The sequence below is a fragment of the Pleurodeles waltl genome, chromosome 3_1, assembly GCF_031143425.1.
Source record: "Pleurodeles waltl isolate 20211129_DDA chromosome 3_1, aPleWal1.hap1.20221129, whole genome shotgun sequence".
Classification (NCBI taxonomy): domain Eukaryota; kingdom Metazoa; phylum Chordata; class Amphibia; order Caudata; family Salamandridae; genus Pleurodeles; species Pleurodeles waltl.
In genome coordinates this window covers 97394841-97412817 of record NC_090440.1, presented here as the reverse complement: position 1 = coordinate 97412817, position 17977 = coordinate 97394841, and the positions used below count along the sequence as shown (strand labels likewise).

Sequence of the window (17977 nt, the reverse complement as noted above, 5' to 3'; positions counted from 1 at the left end):
TCCAAGCAGTATGCTCTAGATCATTGCCTAACAGACAATCTACCGGCATGGCAGGACTCACAGCTACTTTCAGAGTACCAGAGACCCCCCCCCACTCAAAGGGAACCCGAGCCACCGGTAGGTGACTCTCGCGATTGTCAGCGACTATGACCTGGTGGAATGTATTAGGGATTATCTGCTCTGTGGACACCAGCTGACTCTTGATAGTAGTCATACTGGCTCCTGTGTCACGCAGAGCCTCCACCTTCTGCCCATCAATGAGGACCCACTGCCGGTACTTGGAAGTATTTTTAGGCATGTGGACCTTGGACATCATTTCTCCTTCTCCCAGGGACACTAGGGAAATCTCTACCTGCTCCCCAAAGCTAGTTGGGTCCATCTCCCCCCCGAGTGCTACACTAGTCAACCCAGGTGCCTGTCCGGTAGTGGACGGTGCCCTCTTGGGGCACTGTGGATCGCCTTTGTAGTGACCATATTGGTAACACTCCATGCATTTGGGGCTAGATTTTCCTGACCTGTCAAATGTCCCTGGCTTCTTCCCAAATTTGGAAAAGGAAGGGTTGCCACCCCCTCCCTGGGAATTCTTTTGGGGGCCTTTAGAGAGTTCCTTATCTGTAAGTTTATCTCCCCCCTCTTTCTTCTGTTGGGAACCCTGGCCACCTTTGTGGGAGTCCCCCCCAGGTACCTTTTTGGACACTCTGGTGCTAACCCAGAGGTCCGCCTCCTCAGCAAGCTTCCTGGGATCAGTCAGCTTACTATCCACTAGGTGCTGGCGCAAATCGGTATAAGTAACATTAAGCATATGCTCTCTCAGGATCAAGTCATATAAACCTTTATAATCTGCTACTTTGTTGCCCCGCACCCATCCATTCAGTGCCTTACTAGAGAAATCAAAGAAATCTACCCATGTTTGTGTGGTTTGTTTGGTGCTGTCCCTGAACCTCTGACGGTATCCCTCAGGGGTCAGCCCAAACTTGGCAAGTAAAGTGGCTTTCTGGAGTGGGTATGTGTTTTGATCCGGTGGATCCAATGTGAGAAGTGTGTCCCTCCCCAATGGCGGCACATAACCCCACATAGCTACCCCCCATTGCCCTTCAGGAACCTCATGAGCCCTTAGTGCAACTTCATAAGCAGCTAACCATTTATCTATGTCATCTCCCACCACAAAACTGGGCACCACATTTTTGGGTATACGAACCTTCTTTTCTCCAGCAGGTCCTGTCTGTATGCTGCCACCATTATTGCTGGATTCAGACTGTCTTGCCTTGATCTCCAGCTCCTTGAGACTCAGTTCATGAGCCAACAATAGTTTCTTTTCAGCCAACGCTCTTTCAGCTTCCACTTGTTTGGCTGCCCTTTCAGCTTCTGCTTGTTTGGCTGCCCTTTCAGCTTCTGCTTGAATCTGTTTGGCTGTTCTTTCAGCTTCAATCTGTTTGGCTGCTCTTTCAGCCTCAGCTTGTTTGGCTTCTCTTTCTGCCCTCCTCTCCTCCTGTTGTGCCTCAATTTTCAGTTTTGCCATTTGCAATTGGAACTCCCTTTCCTCTCTCCTTTCCTCTGCGGTCAGGCTTTGCATGGAGACACTGCTCCCTGGTCTGGAAGGGTGCACAATTGCAGTGGTAACACCATCCATAGATAGTGAAAATCCTTCTGAGGGGCCATTTTCTGGCTCCTCTTCCTCATCATCCTCTAAATGGGCTTCTGCCCAGGCCCTCAGCGCCACTTGAAAGTCCTCCTTTCTGGAGGCCCCTTGTGTGGGTACCCTTAATGCCCTGCAGAATCCTCTTAGTTGTTTGACCGTGTATGTATCCAACTGGACTAGGTCAAAGTCCCCTGTCTGAGACCCAGTCAGAGACATGTTGAGTGAGGATTTAGTTTTTGAAAATTGTCTGGAAAAAACGGATTTTCAAAAAGAGATAAAAACCAAGTTGACCTTCAACTGTGGGTAGGTAGTGAAATACTTAGCTACTGTATGTCACTGCACAAATACAAGTCCTATCCTCACCGCTGATCACCAATGTTAGAAATGGGGTTTTTGGTTGGCAGTCAGGTTACCCCCTGTCCAAGCAAAAGCCCTCACTCTAGTCAGGGTAAGTCACACACTATCCAAGATTATCCTGTGCCCACCCTCTGGTAGCTTGGCACGAGCAGTCAGGCTTAACTTAGAAGGCAATGTGTAAAGTATTTGTGCAATAAATCATACAATACCACCATATAGCACCACAAAAATACACCACACAGTGTTTAGAAAAATATATAATATTTATCAGGATAATTGTAGGTCAAAAAGAATAAAGTTGCAATGGAAAATTGTAGAAATATCACAGGGAAGTGATATAAAGTGTCTTAAGTCTTTAGAATGCAATACAGTGTCTTTCAAGCACAAAGTACCTGGTTTCTGGTGGAAAATCTCCTCAGAGGGCCACGGGTGGAGAGATGCGTGGAAAAAGGGTGGGTGCGTCGATTTCTCCTCAGCACACAAAGACTTGCGTCGTTCTTTTTCCACGCGGGGAAGTCGGGCGTCGTTTTCCGGCGCGCAGACAGTCTCTTTTCGTGGATCGCGGGGATTACCAGATGTCCCGGGTCTGTGCGTGGAGTCTCCTGCTTGTTTTCCGGCTGCGCGTCGTTCTGCGGGGCTGCGCGTCGAAGTTTCGATCTCACGGTAGGCGTCGCGTCGATTTCTCCTTGGAAGTCGGGCGGCGTTGTCCTTGCGAGGCCGTGCGTCGGAAATTTGGTCTCACGGCAGGCGTCGCGTCGATTTCTCCTTGGAAGTCGGGCGGCGTTGTCCTTGCGAGGCCGTGCGTCAAAGTTTCGCGCTCACGGTAGGCGTCGCGTCGATTTCTCCTGGAAAGTCGAGCGGCTTTGTCCTTGCGAGGTTGTGCGTCGAAGTCTCGATCGTCCCGAGGGCGTCGCGTCGATCAGCGTCGGTGTGCGGCGTTTTTCTCGCCGCGAAACAAGCTGTGCGTCGAAATTTTCGGCTCACGGAGCGTCCAAGTGAAAGGAAGAAGTCTTTTTGGTCCTGAGACTTCAAGGAACAGGAGGCAAGCTCTATCCAAGCCCTTGGAGAGCACTTTCACAGCCAGACAAGAGTTCAGCAAGGCAGCAGGGCAACAGCAAGACAGCAGCCCTTTGTAGAAAGCAGACAGGTGAGTCCTTTGAGCAGCCAGGCAGTTCTTCTTGGCAGGATGTAGTTTCTGGTTCCGGTTTCTTCTCCAGCAAGTGTCTGATGAGGTAGGGCAGAGGCCCTGTTTTATACCCAAATGTGCCTTTGAAGTGGGGGAGACTTCAAAGAGTGGCTAAGAAGTGCACCAGGTCCCCTTCCAGTTCAATCCTGTCTGCCAGGGTCCCAGTAGGGGGTGTGGCAGTCCTTTGTGTGAGGGCAGGCCCTCCACCCTCCCAGCCCAGGAAGACCCATTCAAAATGCAGATGTATGCAAGTGAGGCTGAGTACCCTGTGTTTGGGGTGTGTCTGAGTGAATGCACAAGGAGCTGTCAACTAAACCTAGCCAGACGTGGATTGTAAGGCACAGAAGGATTTAAGTGCAAAGAAATGCTCACTTTCTAAAAGTGGCATTTCTAGAATAGTAATATTAAATCCGACTTCACCAGTCAGTAGGATTTTGTATTACCATTCTGGCCATACTAAATATGACCTCCCTGCTCCTTTTAGATCAGCAGCTGCCACTTCAACAGTGTAGGAGGGCAGCCCCAATGTTAGCCTATGAAGGGAGCAGGTCTCCCAGCAGTGCAAAAACGAATTTAGGAGTTTTACACTACCAGGACATATAACTACACAGGTACATGTCCTGTCTTTTACCTACACAGCACCCTGCTCTAGGGGATACCCAGGGCACACATTAAGGGTGACTTATATGCAGAAAAAGGGGAGTTCTAGGCTTGGCAAGTACTTTTAAATGCCAAGTCGAGGTGGCAGTGAAACTGCACACACAGGCCTAGCAATGGTAGGCCTGAGACAAGGAAAAGGGGCTACTTAAGTGGGTGGCACAATCCGTGCTGCAGGTCCACTAGTAGCATTTAATCTATATGCCCTAGGCACCTGGAGTGCACATGACTGGGGACTTATAAGTAGATTAAATAGTTCAATCAGGTATGATCCAAAGTTACCATGTTTACAGAGAGAGAGCATATACACTTTATCACTGGTTAGCAGTGGTAAAGTGCGCAGAGTCTAAAAACCAGCAAAAACAGTATCCAAAAAGAGGAGGGAGGCAGGCAAAAAGTTAGGGGTGACTACCCTAAGGCTGTCAGGTCTAACAGACCCCATCTGTCTTAAATAGTCCACAACTGTGCAAAGACTGAACTGATGCCCTATCTGCATTAAAGCTTGATAAATCGAGACAAAAGTACCAGAAACATTTGCCAAGTTTAGCATCTTTCCCCATGATTATTTACATAATAGACTTCTCAGAAGAATGCATCAAAGGGTTAAATGATGTCTTTGTTAATAGACATACACTTCAATATTTATATATACTAGTTACAGCTGGTAATGTTATTCACTAAGACATCATTTTACCACTTAAAACACCCATCCTTGTACCCACAGACACTAAACAGCACATCTAGCTTCCGCTTCATCCTCCACTATTGATCTACTGTTAGAAATGGGGTCTCTAGTTTGCACTGGTTTGCACCCTGTCCAAGTACAGACCCTCACTCTAGTCAGGGTAAGGGAGCCATATAACTAAGGTAACCCCTGCTCACCTCCTTGGTAGCTTGGCACGAGCAGTCAGGCTTATCTCAGAGGCAATGTGTAAAGTATTTGTTCACATACACAGTAACACAGTGAAGACACCATAAAAATACTACCAACCAGTTTCTAAAAACAGCCAGTTTTTATCCGAGTTAAACAGCACCAAAATGACTCAAACCCAACATACACTAGTAAAGATACAAATTTTCAAAGATTAAATATTAGTAAAGCGCTTAGAAACACAATAGCTCCAACTGGGGCTAACACGGTGCCTTGACAGTCATTCCCAACAGTCCGACACCACTCGTGAGGGAGTGCGGGCCAGTCACGGAGTTGCACTGACCCCCGATACAGTACTTTGGAAAAGGATGAGGAAACAAAGACACTGCATGGAGTCAGGGAGGTGAGGCGTCGCTGAAGCGGGTATGGAGTTGGTTCCTTATTGCTACCGGGTAGGTGAGGCGTCAGTTCCTTACTGCTAGGCAGGGGACGTGAGGCGTTGGTTCCTTACGGTTGCAGGGGAGGGGAGGTGATGCAGCGTCAGTGGTGAAGCTTCTGGTCCTTACGATCTGGCAGGGTAGATGAATCCAGCAGGTCAAGATGCAAGGCGTCAACTTTGCGGTGTCAAGATCACACCACGTGCTACAGGTAGTGCAGCGGAGTCAGGTGTCATAGACATTGGGAACACAGCACTCAGGACTCTGGGTGTGGCGGCACTTCGGAAGTGCTGCAGCGGTGTAGGGCATGTGTTGTAGGTCACAGTTGTTGCATTCAGCGGGGACCACGGCTCCGGTGCAGGTGGCACAGCGTCAGAGAACGGCACCAGTTCCGAAGTAGCTCTTGAGTCGATGTGCTTAGTTTCTTCTTAGTTGCATCAGAGCTCACTTTCAAGGGCACGGGAACTGGATTTGGCACCACTTGGCAAGTCAGGACTCACAGCAAGAGAGCCAAGGTGCTGGTAGATGAAGTCTTTGATGGCCGGAGACTTCTTAACAGGATGCAAGCTCAGTTCAAGCCCTTGGAGACCCCTGGAAAGCAGGATGTAGAAAGCAAAGTCCAGTCCTTTCACTCCCAGGACAGAAGCAGCAGGCCAGAACAACAAATCAACAGGCAGAGTGGCAGTCCCTTCTACAGCATCTAGCTCTTCTTCCTGGCAGAATGTCTTCAGTTCAGTAGTGTTTTAACTATGTGGGGTCAGAGGTCCAATACTTATGCCCGTTTTTGCCTTTGAAGTAGGCAAACCTCAATGAGAAGTCTTTGTAGTGCACAAGTCCCTGCCTTCCCTTGTCCTGGCCTCAGACACACTATATAGGGTTGGAGACTGCTTTGTGTGAGGAGAGGCACAAGCCTATTCAGGTGCAAGTGTTGGTTCCTCCCACCACTTTGGCTCAGGAAGACTCATCAGCCTGGTGATGGGCCATCAGGAAATGCAGGGCACATCTCAGCTCCCTTTGTGTGATTGTCTAGAATGAATACACAAACAGCCAACTGTCATCCTGATCCAGATGTGTATTCCACAGACAGGCAGGGGCACAGAATGGTTACACAAGAAAATGCCTACTTTCTAAAAGTGGCATTTTCAAACATACAATTCAAAAACCAACCACACCAAAAGATGTATTTTTTCAAATTATGACTTCAGTGACCCCAAACTCCATATCTCTATCGGATCCCAATGGGAAATTGCACTTAAAAGATATTTCAAGGCAATCCCCATGTTAATCTATGGGAGAGATAGGCCTTGCAATAGGGAAAACCAAAATTAGCAGTATTTCACTATCAGGACATGTAAAACACACCAGTACATGTCCTACTTTTAAATACACTGCACCCCGGGGCTGCCTTTGGCCTCCCTTAAGGGTGCTTTACATTTAGTAAAAGGGAAGGTTTGGGCCTAGGAAGTGGGTGCACTTGTCAGGTCGAAATGGCAGTTTAAAACTGCCCCCACAGACACTGCAGTGGCAGGTCTGAGACAAATTTATAGGGCTACTAATGTGAGTGGCACAATCAGTGGTGCAGGCCCACTAGTAGCATTTGATTTACAGGCCCTGGGCACACATGGTGCACTATACTAGGGACTTACTAGTAAATCAAACATGCTAACCATGAATAAATCAATCACAATACAATTTAGACAGAGCACTTGCACTGGTCAGCAGTTGTAAAGTGCCCGGCGTCCTACAGCCAGCAAAAACTAAATTCAGCAAAGGATCAAAAACAGGAGGTCAGAAGCAAGAAGACAGGAGAAACCACACCAAGAGCTGACAGGTCTAACATCTACCATTTACATAATTGGGGAATGACATTCATACTTGGCCTCTCAAATGTACTTTTATGTATATGTTTGCATCCAAGTCACAACATATATTATACAAATGTGGTTTTCTTTCCGACTGCTCCATGGACCGTAATCTTTCCTGATGTGTTAACTAATGGTACTATGCAACAGGGATGTTGAGTTCCTATTGTCCAACGTCCCGAAGATATTTGTTCCAATACTTTAAGAATGCTCCCTGATTATACGTAAATAGATGCAGAAGGATAAAAGTAAGGATGTTTGTTATTTGCTTTCAAAACAAAATGAATCCAAGGCAAATTACAACTTTTAAAAAGTTTTTGCTTAGCTATTTTGCAACCTGAATTACCTCAAATACTTTCTTTTAGTAAAACGTTTTTGATGCATGGCAATATTTTTTTAAAAAGTGTAGTAATGAAGAATCAGTGTAAACCTAAATAGGGGTATCACTATGGGCAACATGAAAACAAATTAGGGCCCAATTCTTAAAAAGCATCACAATTACGCCTACAGGTATAGGTCTATATAATGTTTTATTTTTTAATTTGAGGAATTTACAAGAGTTTACAGTAATAGGCATTGAGAGACAGCAGTACATAAGCATGATATTATAGCAGCACTGGAAAAAGGTTCTGTTAATGTCCACTAACAAACACCCCAAAATTTGTTCTGTTGAGATTTATTGTTGGTGAACTTTATGAAACATCAAGTTGCAACATCAGTGAATGTGGTACTCCTATAGCAGAGGTGTAAGCATTTTGTACCGGGCCATTAAGAACCACACTAACAGTGATCAGTAAGAGAGACAAAACGCTGACCTCTTTTGAGTGTAGTCCCATCCTACATAAAACGGGGGTGCTTCAGGAAGACTAATCAGCAGTTCTTTACAGCAAAAGGGCCTAATTTACTTACTAAGGGGAAGCGTGCCTCCTCTTCTCCAGTGCAGTGTCTGTGTCCCCCTCCCTTTCGTCTCACGAATGTCGGCAATATACTTCCGCTGTCTGGGCTAGTACCTCACCTCCCATCTTGTGCAAATAAATAGGTCCAGGGTTTCTAAAATGGAAACAACAGACCCCCTTCCCTCTGGTTTGCCCAGACACACATGATGCATGTATCATGTGAACTACACATATACCTACTGATCTGGCTTTTAGTAGAGGAACTTTACATGAGTGGGCCAGCAGGCCACCACTCTTGTGCAACAAAAAAAAAAAAGGCCAAATCCTCAACTTCGTCTGGCACAGCCATAATGCTCACTGTGTAATCTCTCCGGAAATAAGGCTTCAGCCAGTTCACATGGAATACCCCGCTGGGTACCTTTGTGGCACCTGTGCCCACCAAGTAGTTCACATCAGACACTTTCTGTACTACCATGCATTTATCCTCCGACCTTCGTGGTACCCTATCAGCATCCCTTTTTGGTCACACCTTTACTTCATCAGCTCATGGCTAACCAGACAGTTTTGCTTAGCCCATACCACATATTGCACCATGAATTTCCTGAGGCCAATCACAAAGTCATCACATCCTTCTGAGGTGACTCTGAAGTTCCCTTCTTATTCAAGGTGAGCATGACCTGTACTGCTCAAACGGAAGTTCAAAGTAACCGAAACCCACTCTCTTCTCTGAAATCTCCCAGTAAGTGAATAAGGGACATGGCAGGAGAAGGTCCTACTTACGTTCTTTGGTAGCGTTCCCATCAAAGTGCTATGTGACACCAGCTTGCTCCCACATCTCTGATACCACGTGCAAGGAGATGACATGGGTTCCCTGGTCAGAAATCCCTGTCTTAGGAAATCAGACCTTGAAAAAAGATCCATAGGAGAGCCCTAGCTACAACTTTTGCAGTTGTGACCTCAGGGTTTCTGCTTCAGGGTATGTGGTGGCACAATCAATCACAACCAAAATGCAATTGTTGCCTGTAAGTAGATCAAATGGCTCAACAATGTCTATTCCCACCAGCTATTGTCATGAGGCCTATTCATGGACTCACTATAGTTATGCCTCATTTGTTAGCACTCTAAACACAAGTGCCTGGTGTTGTTTTCTAAATGTCCACCAATTATTCCCAGGCTCCTACAGACACTGCACAGCAGCTTTTCACTGTATCAATTAACGTTATAAATTAGGTCCTGTAGTGTTTATTTTTACAGAGGAGGATTGTAGCAGAGCTAACTCGTCTGGGGAACAGATGCCCTCCGGGCATGCAGCCTGTGTAAACTGGGCTTACACTTTTTGATGAGGACCACTTAAATACGCAAACAAAGGTATGGGGTTCTCCGCTCCCAGTATCCCAAATAATAGTAATAGTCTTCCTGCGCATACAATTACAGGGTAGGCTCAGGCCACTAGATTTGCATTATAGTGGTGCTACTTGTGTTATACAGTTTTCTAACTGCTATTATGATTTTTAGAATTATTGCCAGTATTGTAATCACGTTTACTTTGCTTCATAATAGACTGTTAGTTGCAATATAGTGCATACTTTCATTGTGTCTTTTTTACTGTTGGTATGAATACGTAAGATAATGTATGAAAAGGCTGACCTGTTTTCCGCTGTCCCCTGAGAGGGGGATAGAGTGTCGTACCTTTTGGGTTGCCACAATACTTGTCACTCTGTAAGGTTAGGAGGGCAAGTAAGGCACTGTGAGCTAGTTAGGTATTTTGGTATGACAGTACTGATTTGGAAGAAGTGGCGCAGCCCCTGTATTCTGACGTTCTGTTGTCCCAAGCCACAGTTCTGCAAAAGCAGACTCCCTGCAACACTCTATTGGAACTCCTTTCTACAACAGGGAATGGCATTTATGGCACCTCAGAACAGACTCCAGGTGATGTCCCCTCATCACTGGAAAGATGGCTGTCTTGCAGGCACTAGCCCTACTTGAGCAGTAATCTTTTGAGTACTCTGTGGAGCACCCTCTCCTTGATCAAAGAGGACTTGAATTGGAGCAAGTGGGTCAAAAGCTCCCACCTTTATACACATATCCCAGACAGGAGATGTATATTCTCAGTCTGCACTTTCAGAACCGGTTTGGGTCCATTCCCCTTTCATGTGTCCTTCTAAGGCTGATTTCCAGACTCATTCTTTGTCTAGAGTGAGGTTCCTCAGAGCAGGGTCACCGCCAGATTGGAGCACCAATAGTTAGACAGGCCTTTTATTCTATCAGGCATGTCTCTGGTGGGCTGGAACCCTGCAGTCTGGTTTGTAGGGCACAGGCACAGGCACAGGCATCTCAGTCACTTTCCCCAGCTGCTCTACGTTAATGTTAGAAGGCAAAGGGAGGTTTCCAGAGAAATATAAAGAGAGGGAGGGGGAAGGTAGAGAGTAAGAGATTACATAAGGAGAATAGAGAAAGGAGAGAATGTAAAAGAGGGAATGGATGGACGGAAAGAGAAAGATTGAAGAAGCAGAGACAGCAGAGCAGGTTTGAAAATATTTGTCAGGGCTGGTTTGGTTCCCCGGTCCAGCCCTGAGAGCACCCACAACACGCGCACAAAATGGTGTGAGAATGTTGTACCTGGTCAACAACTAACAGTGAAATTAAATGCTTTGAAATGCGGACCTCCTCTAAAGAGCCCGTCAAACTCTGAAGAACATAGACTACATATACACCCTGCAAGAAATGGCTGTACTTCGAAAAGGCTTTTCAGCAGCCCTCAGCAGCAAATGGACCTTATTGAATTACTAAGGCGAAGACTGCCTCAGCTTTTCCACAGCAGCGTCTAGGCCTCCTAACTCCAGGAATGTCAGCAATCCACTTGTGTGGTATCTGGCAATGTTATCTTACAAATGAGGGATGTAAGAATGTTTCAGCCCTGTGATGACAGGTTAGGTGATTCCATGAGTTTAGTTGCAGCTGGACCTGGATGTCACCTGACCTATGGATGGGATGCTCTCCATTAAAGAACCGACTCTAACCTTCACCTGAGTTTTCACTTTATTACACTGGCAACGAGCGGAAAGTAGAGCATCACAACACCTACAACTATCTATTCAGGATTTGTTTTCTTTCTACTTTTGCTCAAGGATCACAATTTTCAAATTGTCAATTCCTTGAACATTTTGTGATTATAAACTGTTTCAATACAACTTATCCTGAGACATCTCCATACTAATATTGGAGGATTTGTGCTCTAGCACAGGATTACAATTTTGGATTCTTCATTTCCGTTGGGCATTCTGCGAATTAACTGCTTTTGGATTCACCACAAATTATCGTTATGTGTCAGGAGACGTTTGTGCTGTTTATGGTGGATTTGAGTGTTTCTATACAGTTACAACAAGGAACTAAACGACTGGGAAAGCACAACGACAGCAGGTGCAAATGCAGAGTGTGCATGTTACCTACATCCATCAGTACTTGTCCCTTTGAAATTCTTGGAACTTTTTAAATAATGCAGACACGGGCTATCCTGCGATGAGTCTTCCTGAATGTGAGGCGCTCTGAATTCCATGCTACGTCTCTGTAGTTGGCGAAGTTAGCGGTCCAATTTCTGCAGAAAATGCTGTCAGTTTTTCCCAACGTTACCAGAACAAAACCTTCTTCTAGAAACAATGTACAGCACGCCGTGGCAGCCATTTTTCTGCAGGCACCTTATGTGTCTGCTGCAGTATTGTGCCTGTTCTTTCCAACAATAACGCATTGCATAGCAACGACACATCACAGCGGCGAAAGACATGCCTGTGCTTCTGCCTGATGAGTCATGCCTGTTTTCCCATCGGCAATAAAAATGCCTTGTAATCCTAAAGACATCGCAACAGTGGCACACTACATCGCAACAACACATCGCACTGGCGATAGGCATGCCTCGCAGTGTTGTTTCGCTGTGCACTAGTTGATTTCTGCATGTTACAATGGCAACAGGCACACCTTCTACTACACACTGGTGAAGGAGTGGACAGTACTCTTACAACTGACGATCTTGGTTTGTACTGAACAAAGTTTTCCATTTTTTTCTCATGTTTTTTTTTACTTTCTCAGTCGGGTAAGCGCTCTTAACATTCGCATCATGCAGAACGTTGTTCCTCCACCATTCTTCCTTACTGCTGTTTGTCAACCACCTGTTGTATGGTCTAAGTGGAAGAAAACATTTCTGCACTATGCAAGAGTTTGTGGATCGAATCTCTCTAGTGAGAGGAAAACCTCCCTGTTGTTACACTGTTCGGGGTGCGAGGGGCAAGAAGTATTTGAGAATCTTCCAGATTTGGGAGATGAAGATGATGAACTAAGATGATGAACTTGATGTGTATGAAAAAATTAAATCTACATTACCTTCCAAGGGTTAGCACTATCCTCGAAAGGTATGAGAGAATAGAAGGCTAATGAGTGTCGAAGAATATGTAACAAGTTTAAGGAAGTTAGCTTCCAACTGCAAGTTTGGGGGCACATTAGAATGCATCAGGGATCCATTTCTGCTGAGGTTCCGTAGTGACAAATTTAGACACAAATTGTGGGTGAAGAATGATCGGGCGTTGCATGAGGTTATTTGCATTGCAAAACATATAGAACATACTTTAGCCTGTGTAGAAAAGTTAAATAAGGGTAAGAAAGTTGCTTTGAGCAAGGTGGATGTTAAGGAGGATGAGACTAAAGGCATGGAGGAAAGTAAAAACAAAATCTCAAAACCTCAACAGGCCAAATTCAAAGGTGTGTGTTATCAGTGTGGCAATGCAGGGCATTTTGCCTCATTTAAGAAATGTCCTGTGTGAAATGGATGTTGTAACATTGATTCTGGGGCGTAGCTTACTCTCATATTTAATGAATTGTTTGATAAAGAGCTCAGTAATAAGATCAAGCTGAAGGATCCAGATGTGGTTCCTGGAGCTTATGGAGGGCAAACAACTGATCTCAGAGGATATTTGTAATCGGACACTGGCTTCACGACCAAGATGGTCCATGGGAAGGCATATGTCCCAGTGAAGGGGATAGTGTTTTGAGTAGGCCTCAGACAGATTCAGATATCATACTGGATCCCAACTCCCCTAGTCCTTTTATGATTAGAGAAGATTATATAAAGGAGTTGCATTTGTTCAGTCCAGTCCAGGCCCTTGTAGATCACTTGTAGGGGAAGGCAAATTCCTTCCAGCAGAGTCAGGGAGCAGCAAGCAGCAGGGCGACAAGCAGGAGAGCATTCCTGTCAGAAAAGCATCCAGATAAGTCCTTTGGGCAGCACAGTATTCCTTCTGACAGAGTCCAGTTGTAGGTCCAGAAGTGTCTGATTTGAGGTGGTCACAGAGTTAGTATATATACCCAAATGCACCTTTGAAGTGAGGGAAACATCAAAGAGTGGTTCTGAAGTGCACCAGTTCCCCTTTCAACCCAATCCTGTCTGCCAGGAGATCTGTGGGGGGTTATCAGTCCTTTGTGTGGGGTCAGGCCACTAGCATTGAAGTGTGAGAGCCCCTCCACTCTTCCTGCCCAGAGACACCCATCTGTATGCAGATGAATGCTGCTGCAGCTGAGTGTCCTGTGTTTATAGCAGTCTGAGTGGAATGCACAAGAAGAGCTGTCAACCACCACTGACGTGGATTGGACACAAGCTGTCCGTCACAGAGACCAGTAAATGCAGATAAATGCCTGCTTTCTAAAAGTGGCATTTCTAAGATATAAATGTTAAATCCTACTTCACCAGTAAGCAGGATTTCTCACTACCATTCCAACCATACCAAAAATGACAATGCTACTCTTTTGAGATAAGAAATTACAGCTTAAAAGTATATAAGGGAATTTCCAATGCTGGCCTATGATAGCAGCAGACTTCACAATAAGGGAAAATGACTTTGGGTGTTTTTCACTACCAGGATATGTAAAACCTATAAGTGCATGTCCTGCCTTTTACTTACATAGCACCCTGCCCTATGGGCAACGTAGGCCCTACCTTAGGGGTGACGTATCTGTAACAAAAGGGGAGTTTAGGGCTTGACAAGTAGTTTTAAATGCCAAGTAAAAGTGGCAGTGAAACTGCACACACAGGCCTTGCAATGGCAGGCCTGAGACATGGTTAAGGGGCTACTTATGTGGGGGGCACAATCACTGCTGCTGATACACTAGTGACATTTAATTTACAGGCCCTGGGCACATTTAGTGCACTTTACTAGGGACTTATAAGTAAATTAAATATGCCTATTGGGTATGAGCCAATGTTACCATGTTTTAGGGAGAGAGCACATGCAGTTTTAGCACTGGTTAGCAGTGGTAAAGTGCCCAGAGTACCAAAGCCAACAAAAACAAGGTCAGAAAAAGAGGAGGAGGAAGGCAAAAAGGTTGGAGTGACCCTTCAGAGAGGGCCATTTTCCAACAAAGGAGTTGCATTTGTGCGCGGTGCAGGGACTCAAGGTTTGGCAGGGGGAAGATGTAACTATATGTTCTGATGAGTATTCTGAAACCTTCAGTGAGAAGATGGATTGTTTGAAGGGCTATGTGCACCAAATAAAGTTCAAGCAAGGACAATGCTGGTGGCTGCAAGGGTGCACTCAATTCCTATCTCCATAAGGGAAGTGGTTGAAAGTTACATCAAAAGGTTGTGTGAATAAGGCATAATTGAGCTGGTTGAGAGCTTTGAATGGGTTGCACCCAATGTAGTAGCTTGAACACTTTTGGGTAATAGCCTAAGCATAGATCTGAGACCTCTTAACAGGTGTGTAATAAGTGATCATTTTCCTCTCCCCAACATCACAGAGATGGTCTCTTTGTTACATGATGCAAAGTACTTCACAGCCTTAGATTTAACTGCGGCATATCGCCATATAAAGCTGCATCCAGACTCGAAAGACTACTTCACTTTTATAACTCCTTATGGAACCTACTGCTTCATGCACATGCCATTTGGTTTAGTATCAGCTGCTGCGGTTTTTCAGCAGGTGATGTACCACCTATTTGGGAGTGTGCTAGGTGTCAGATGCTTCCAAGAAAATATCCTAAGTTACAATGGTGCTACAGAAGTGCACGATGAAAGAGTCAAGAAGGTGTTGAGTATAGTAAGGGAGAATGGGTTAACACTCAAACAGAGCAAGTGTGCATTTGGGAGGATGGAGAATGAGTTTCTAGGTCATGGGGTTAATTCTGAGAGAGTTTACCCAAAGAAGGACCAAGTTAATAACATGGGTACGGAGAAAAAGTATGAACTGTTATTGTTCTTAGGTATGACAGAATTTCATATAAAGTTTTGACCGAATTTGACTTCCAAACCGTTGATTATGAGAAAACTGCTTAAAAAAAAGGGGCAGAAATTCTTTGGGATGAAGATTGTGAAAAGGAGTTCACTGACATCAAAAAGTAATTTGGGGATGCAGATAACTTGAGCTGTTTTGATCTCTCCAAGGAATGCTTTCTAATGACAGGAGTGAGTACAAAGAGCATTGGTGGCTTTCTAATGCAAATGGAGTCTGAGGGAGAAAAATTAGACCCACTGCGTACATTTCCAGAGCTTTACGTGGAGCAGAAATGAAATACTCCACAATTGCGAGGGAAGCTTTGGGTGTCTATTGGTCAGTTCAGAAATTTAAAAACTTTGTGTGGTGAAGGCAATTTACAATTCGTCGAAATTCTCACCAAAAAGGGGTTTGAAATGACTGTCAATGATCCTCAATATGTTTCAGCTGAAATGGAGGATTGTTTGCGCATGAAAGGTATTAAGCACAGAGGGTGTTCACTGTATCATCTCGAGAGAAATGGTACTGTTGAGAAGTTAATTAGAGCAATTAAGGAATGTATTCAGTTGGAAGTATGTGCAGGAAGGAATTGGAAGGAAGGGTTGAAGAGGATTTTGTATGCACATAGGTTCTCTCCACACACATTGGTTACTTTTGAATTGTTTCGGGGAAGGAAGGCCAAAACCACATTGTCCCCTGGCTGGTTTCACTGGGTAAAGTGTGAAAGTGTTTCATGGGAATCAAGGAAGGGTGGTAGTGAGAGGGAAAAGAGGTGCGTGGAAAACCGGAAGATTAATTAAAATATCTGGAAAGGTGTGAAGAAATTTGATGTCTCAGTTGGTGATCTGGTAATGACAAAGAACCTGTGTTGTCAAAAAGTGGTTTCAAATTCATGGGTTCTCAGAAAATCATCAAACTTTCACAATGCTGTTAAGGTGGGATATGGAAAACTCTGGAACCTTAATAGAATAGTAGTGTACAAAGGAAATGATCCCGTGTGAATTATACTTTTCTATGTTTAGTGGTCTGTACCGTTAAAGGTCATCATGTACTATTGCCTATATATACTTCTAATGTTTTGTGTATTGTTTTTGTTACTTATGTTTCAATTCCATTTTTAGGTCTAGGATTTAGCTTTTCTTTCTTCTGTTGCTATTGTTTCTAAAGGAGGAAGGTGTGTGGTATCTGGCAATGTTATTTTACAAATGAGAAAATGTAGAATGTAAGACTGTTCCAGCCCTGGTATGACACGTGATCCCATAAGTTCAGCTGCAGGTGGACCTGGATGTTACCTGACCTATGAATGGGGTGTTCTCCATTAATGAACCTGTGTGTTGTTCATTATATTTTAGCATAAACACTGTGATCAATGGACACTGTATTCAGGTCAACATAGACCTTAGTAGAGTGATGTCCCAAGTCACACAGAATACAGATTTTCACACTCTCCCCAACTACTGTACCAAGATGGTACCATCTGCAGAAAGCTAAGTCATGTGCAAAATAAAAGAAGCAAGGGTACTTCAGGAGCAACTGTACATGAGCCTTGTTTGGCGATGGAGGATGACAGGAGTAGTTCATTTCCTAGCATGCTGTTTAAATAGGATAACTTTTTTGTTATCAGTCGTTTATCAGGCATGACAATGTGTTTAATGGAAAATACTTACTGTGATCCTAACAAAGTTTATTAACTTGATGTATCCATAAAAATCAAGCCCTGAAATAGAAAAAGTGCAATGTAAGAATAAACAGATTCTAAAATTCAGATACTGTTTGCATATACTACATTTTTAGGTCTGGTGTTAGCCAAGACCTTTTCATTTTACAAACAAAATGTACATACACTATATTCATATTGAGGCTTTCTATTCGCTCTTTTTATCCCTGGTTTGCTTTTCTGTCATTCACATTTTGCTTCTGCTCACCACAGTATACAGCTTGGGGCAATGGGTCAGACTTCTGCCACTGGTTCCTTTCTCTGTGAAAGGCAACATTATGCCCCTGCACAATGTCATCATGACTTGAAGGCCATTATATTTTCTTTAGTTTTACTACTTATTTTGGTTTACCTGGCTGCATCCCAGGTATGTACTGCTCCCAATCACCTTCTTATGAATGGACTGCTAATCTATTCAGTGATTGCCACCCTTCCCTTACATAGGCCCAGGCAGCCATTTTTTTATGAATCAAATTTTAATCCACTTCAAGAGGGCCACCCTTGCATGCAAACGTGCACATAAGGTTGACTGTTTTTAGATGAGCTTCCATCCCATTGAAAGAAGGCCGGCCATGCATGCAAAGATGGCTATTCTGGAATATTTTCTTGAAATTATATTTCAGAAACATTCAAAAGATGCCCACCTGTGATGCAGCCATGTTCATACTGTTTTTGTAACAACATTAAGAAACACATTACAAAAACATTAAAAAAAACAAGCACTGGCAAAGCCAGTGCACTGGCAGCCAATGCCAGGCCTGTTGGCTTTGCCAATGCTTGTTTATATGAGATGACACAGTAAGCTGAAATTGGAACCGATTAACGAAACATACAGTTCATGTCCCAGACTAAAGAAAGTGACATAATAAAATAATGGACTTTATCTAATATAAAACATACAAAGTGCTGTTCAAAAACTGAATGAAAGCTGAATGAAGGTATTGCATATGACACGAGGATCTCTTGCAGCGTAGTTAGTGTCCATGTATGCTTGTCTGTAAGTTGTGCATGTCGGTATATGTCTGCCCCGTGCTACGTGTACAAAATACCTGCAAATATACCCCTGCAAACAAATCACTCAAATACATTGAAAAAAGCTAAA

The 17977-nt window shown here is 44.3% G+C and overlaps 1 protein-coding gene across 2 annotated transcripts in view; it reads right to left on the bottom strand.

Moving 5' to 3' along the window:
* The window catches only part of PRMT3 (protein arginine methyltransferase 3), a 739945-nt gene that overhangs the window by 676802 nt on the left and 45166 nt on the right, over positions 1–17977 (bottom strand). For both annotated transcript variants that reach the window (XM_069221933.1, XM_069221934.1), the window contains exon 4: positions 16826–16875. In XM_069221933.1, the coding sequence (XP_069078034.1) occupies positions 16826–16875 (50 nt within the window). The remainder of the gene's footprint in view (positions 1–16825; positions 16876–17977) is intronic.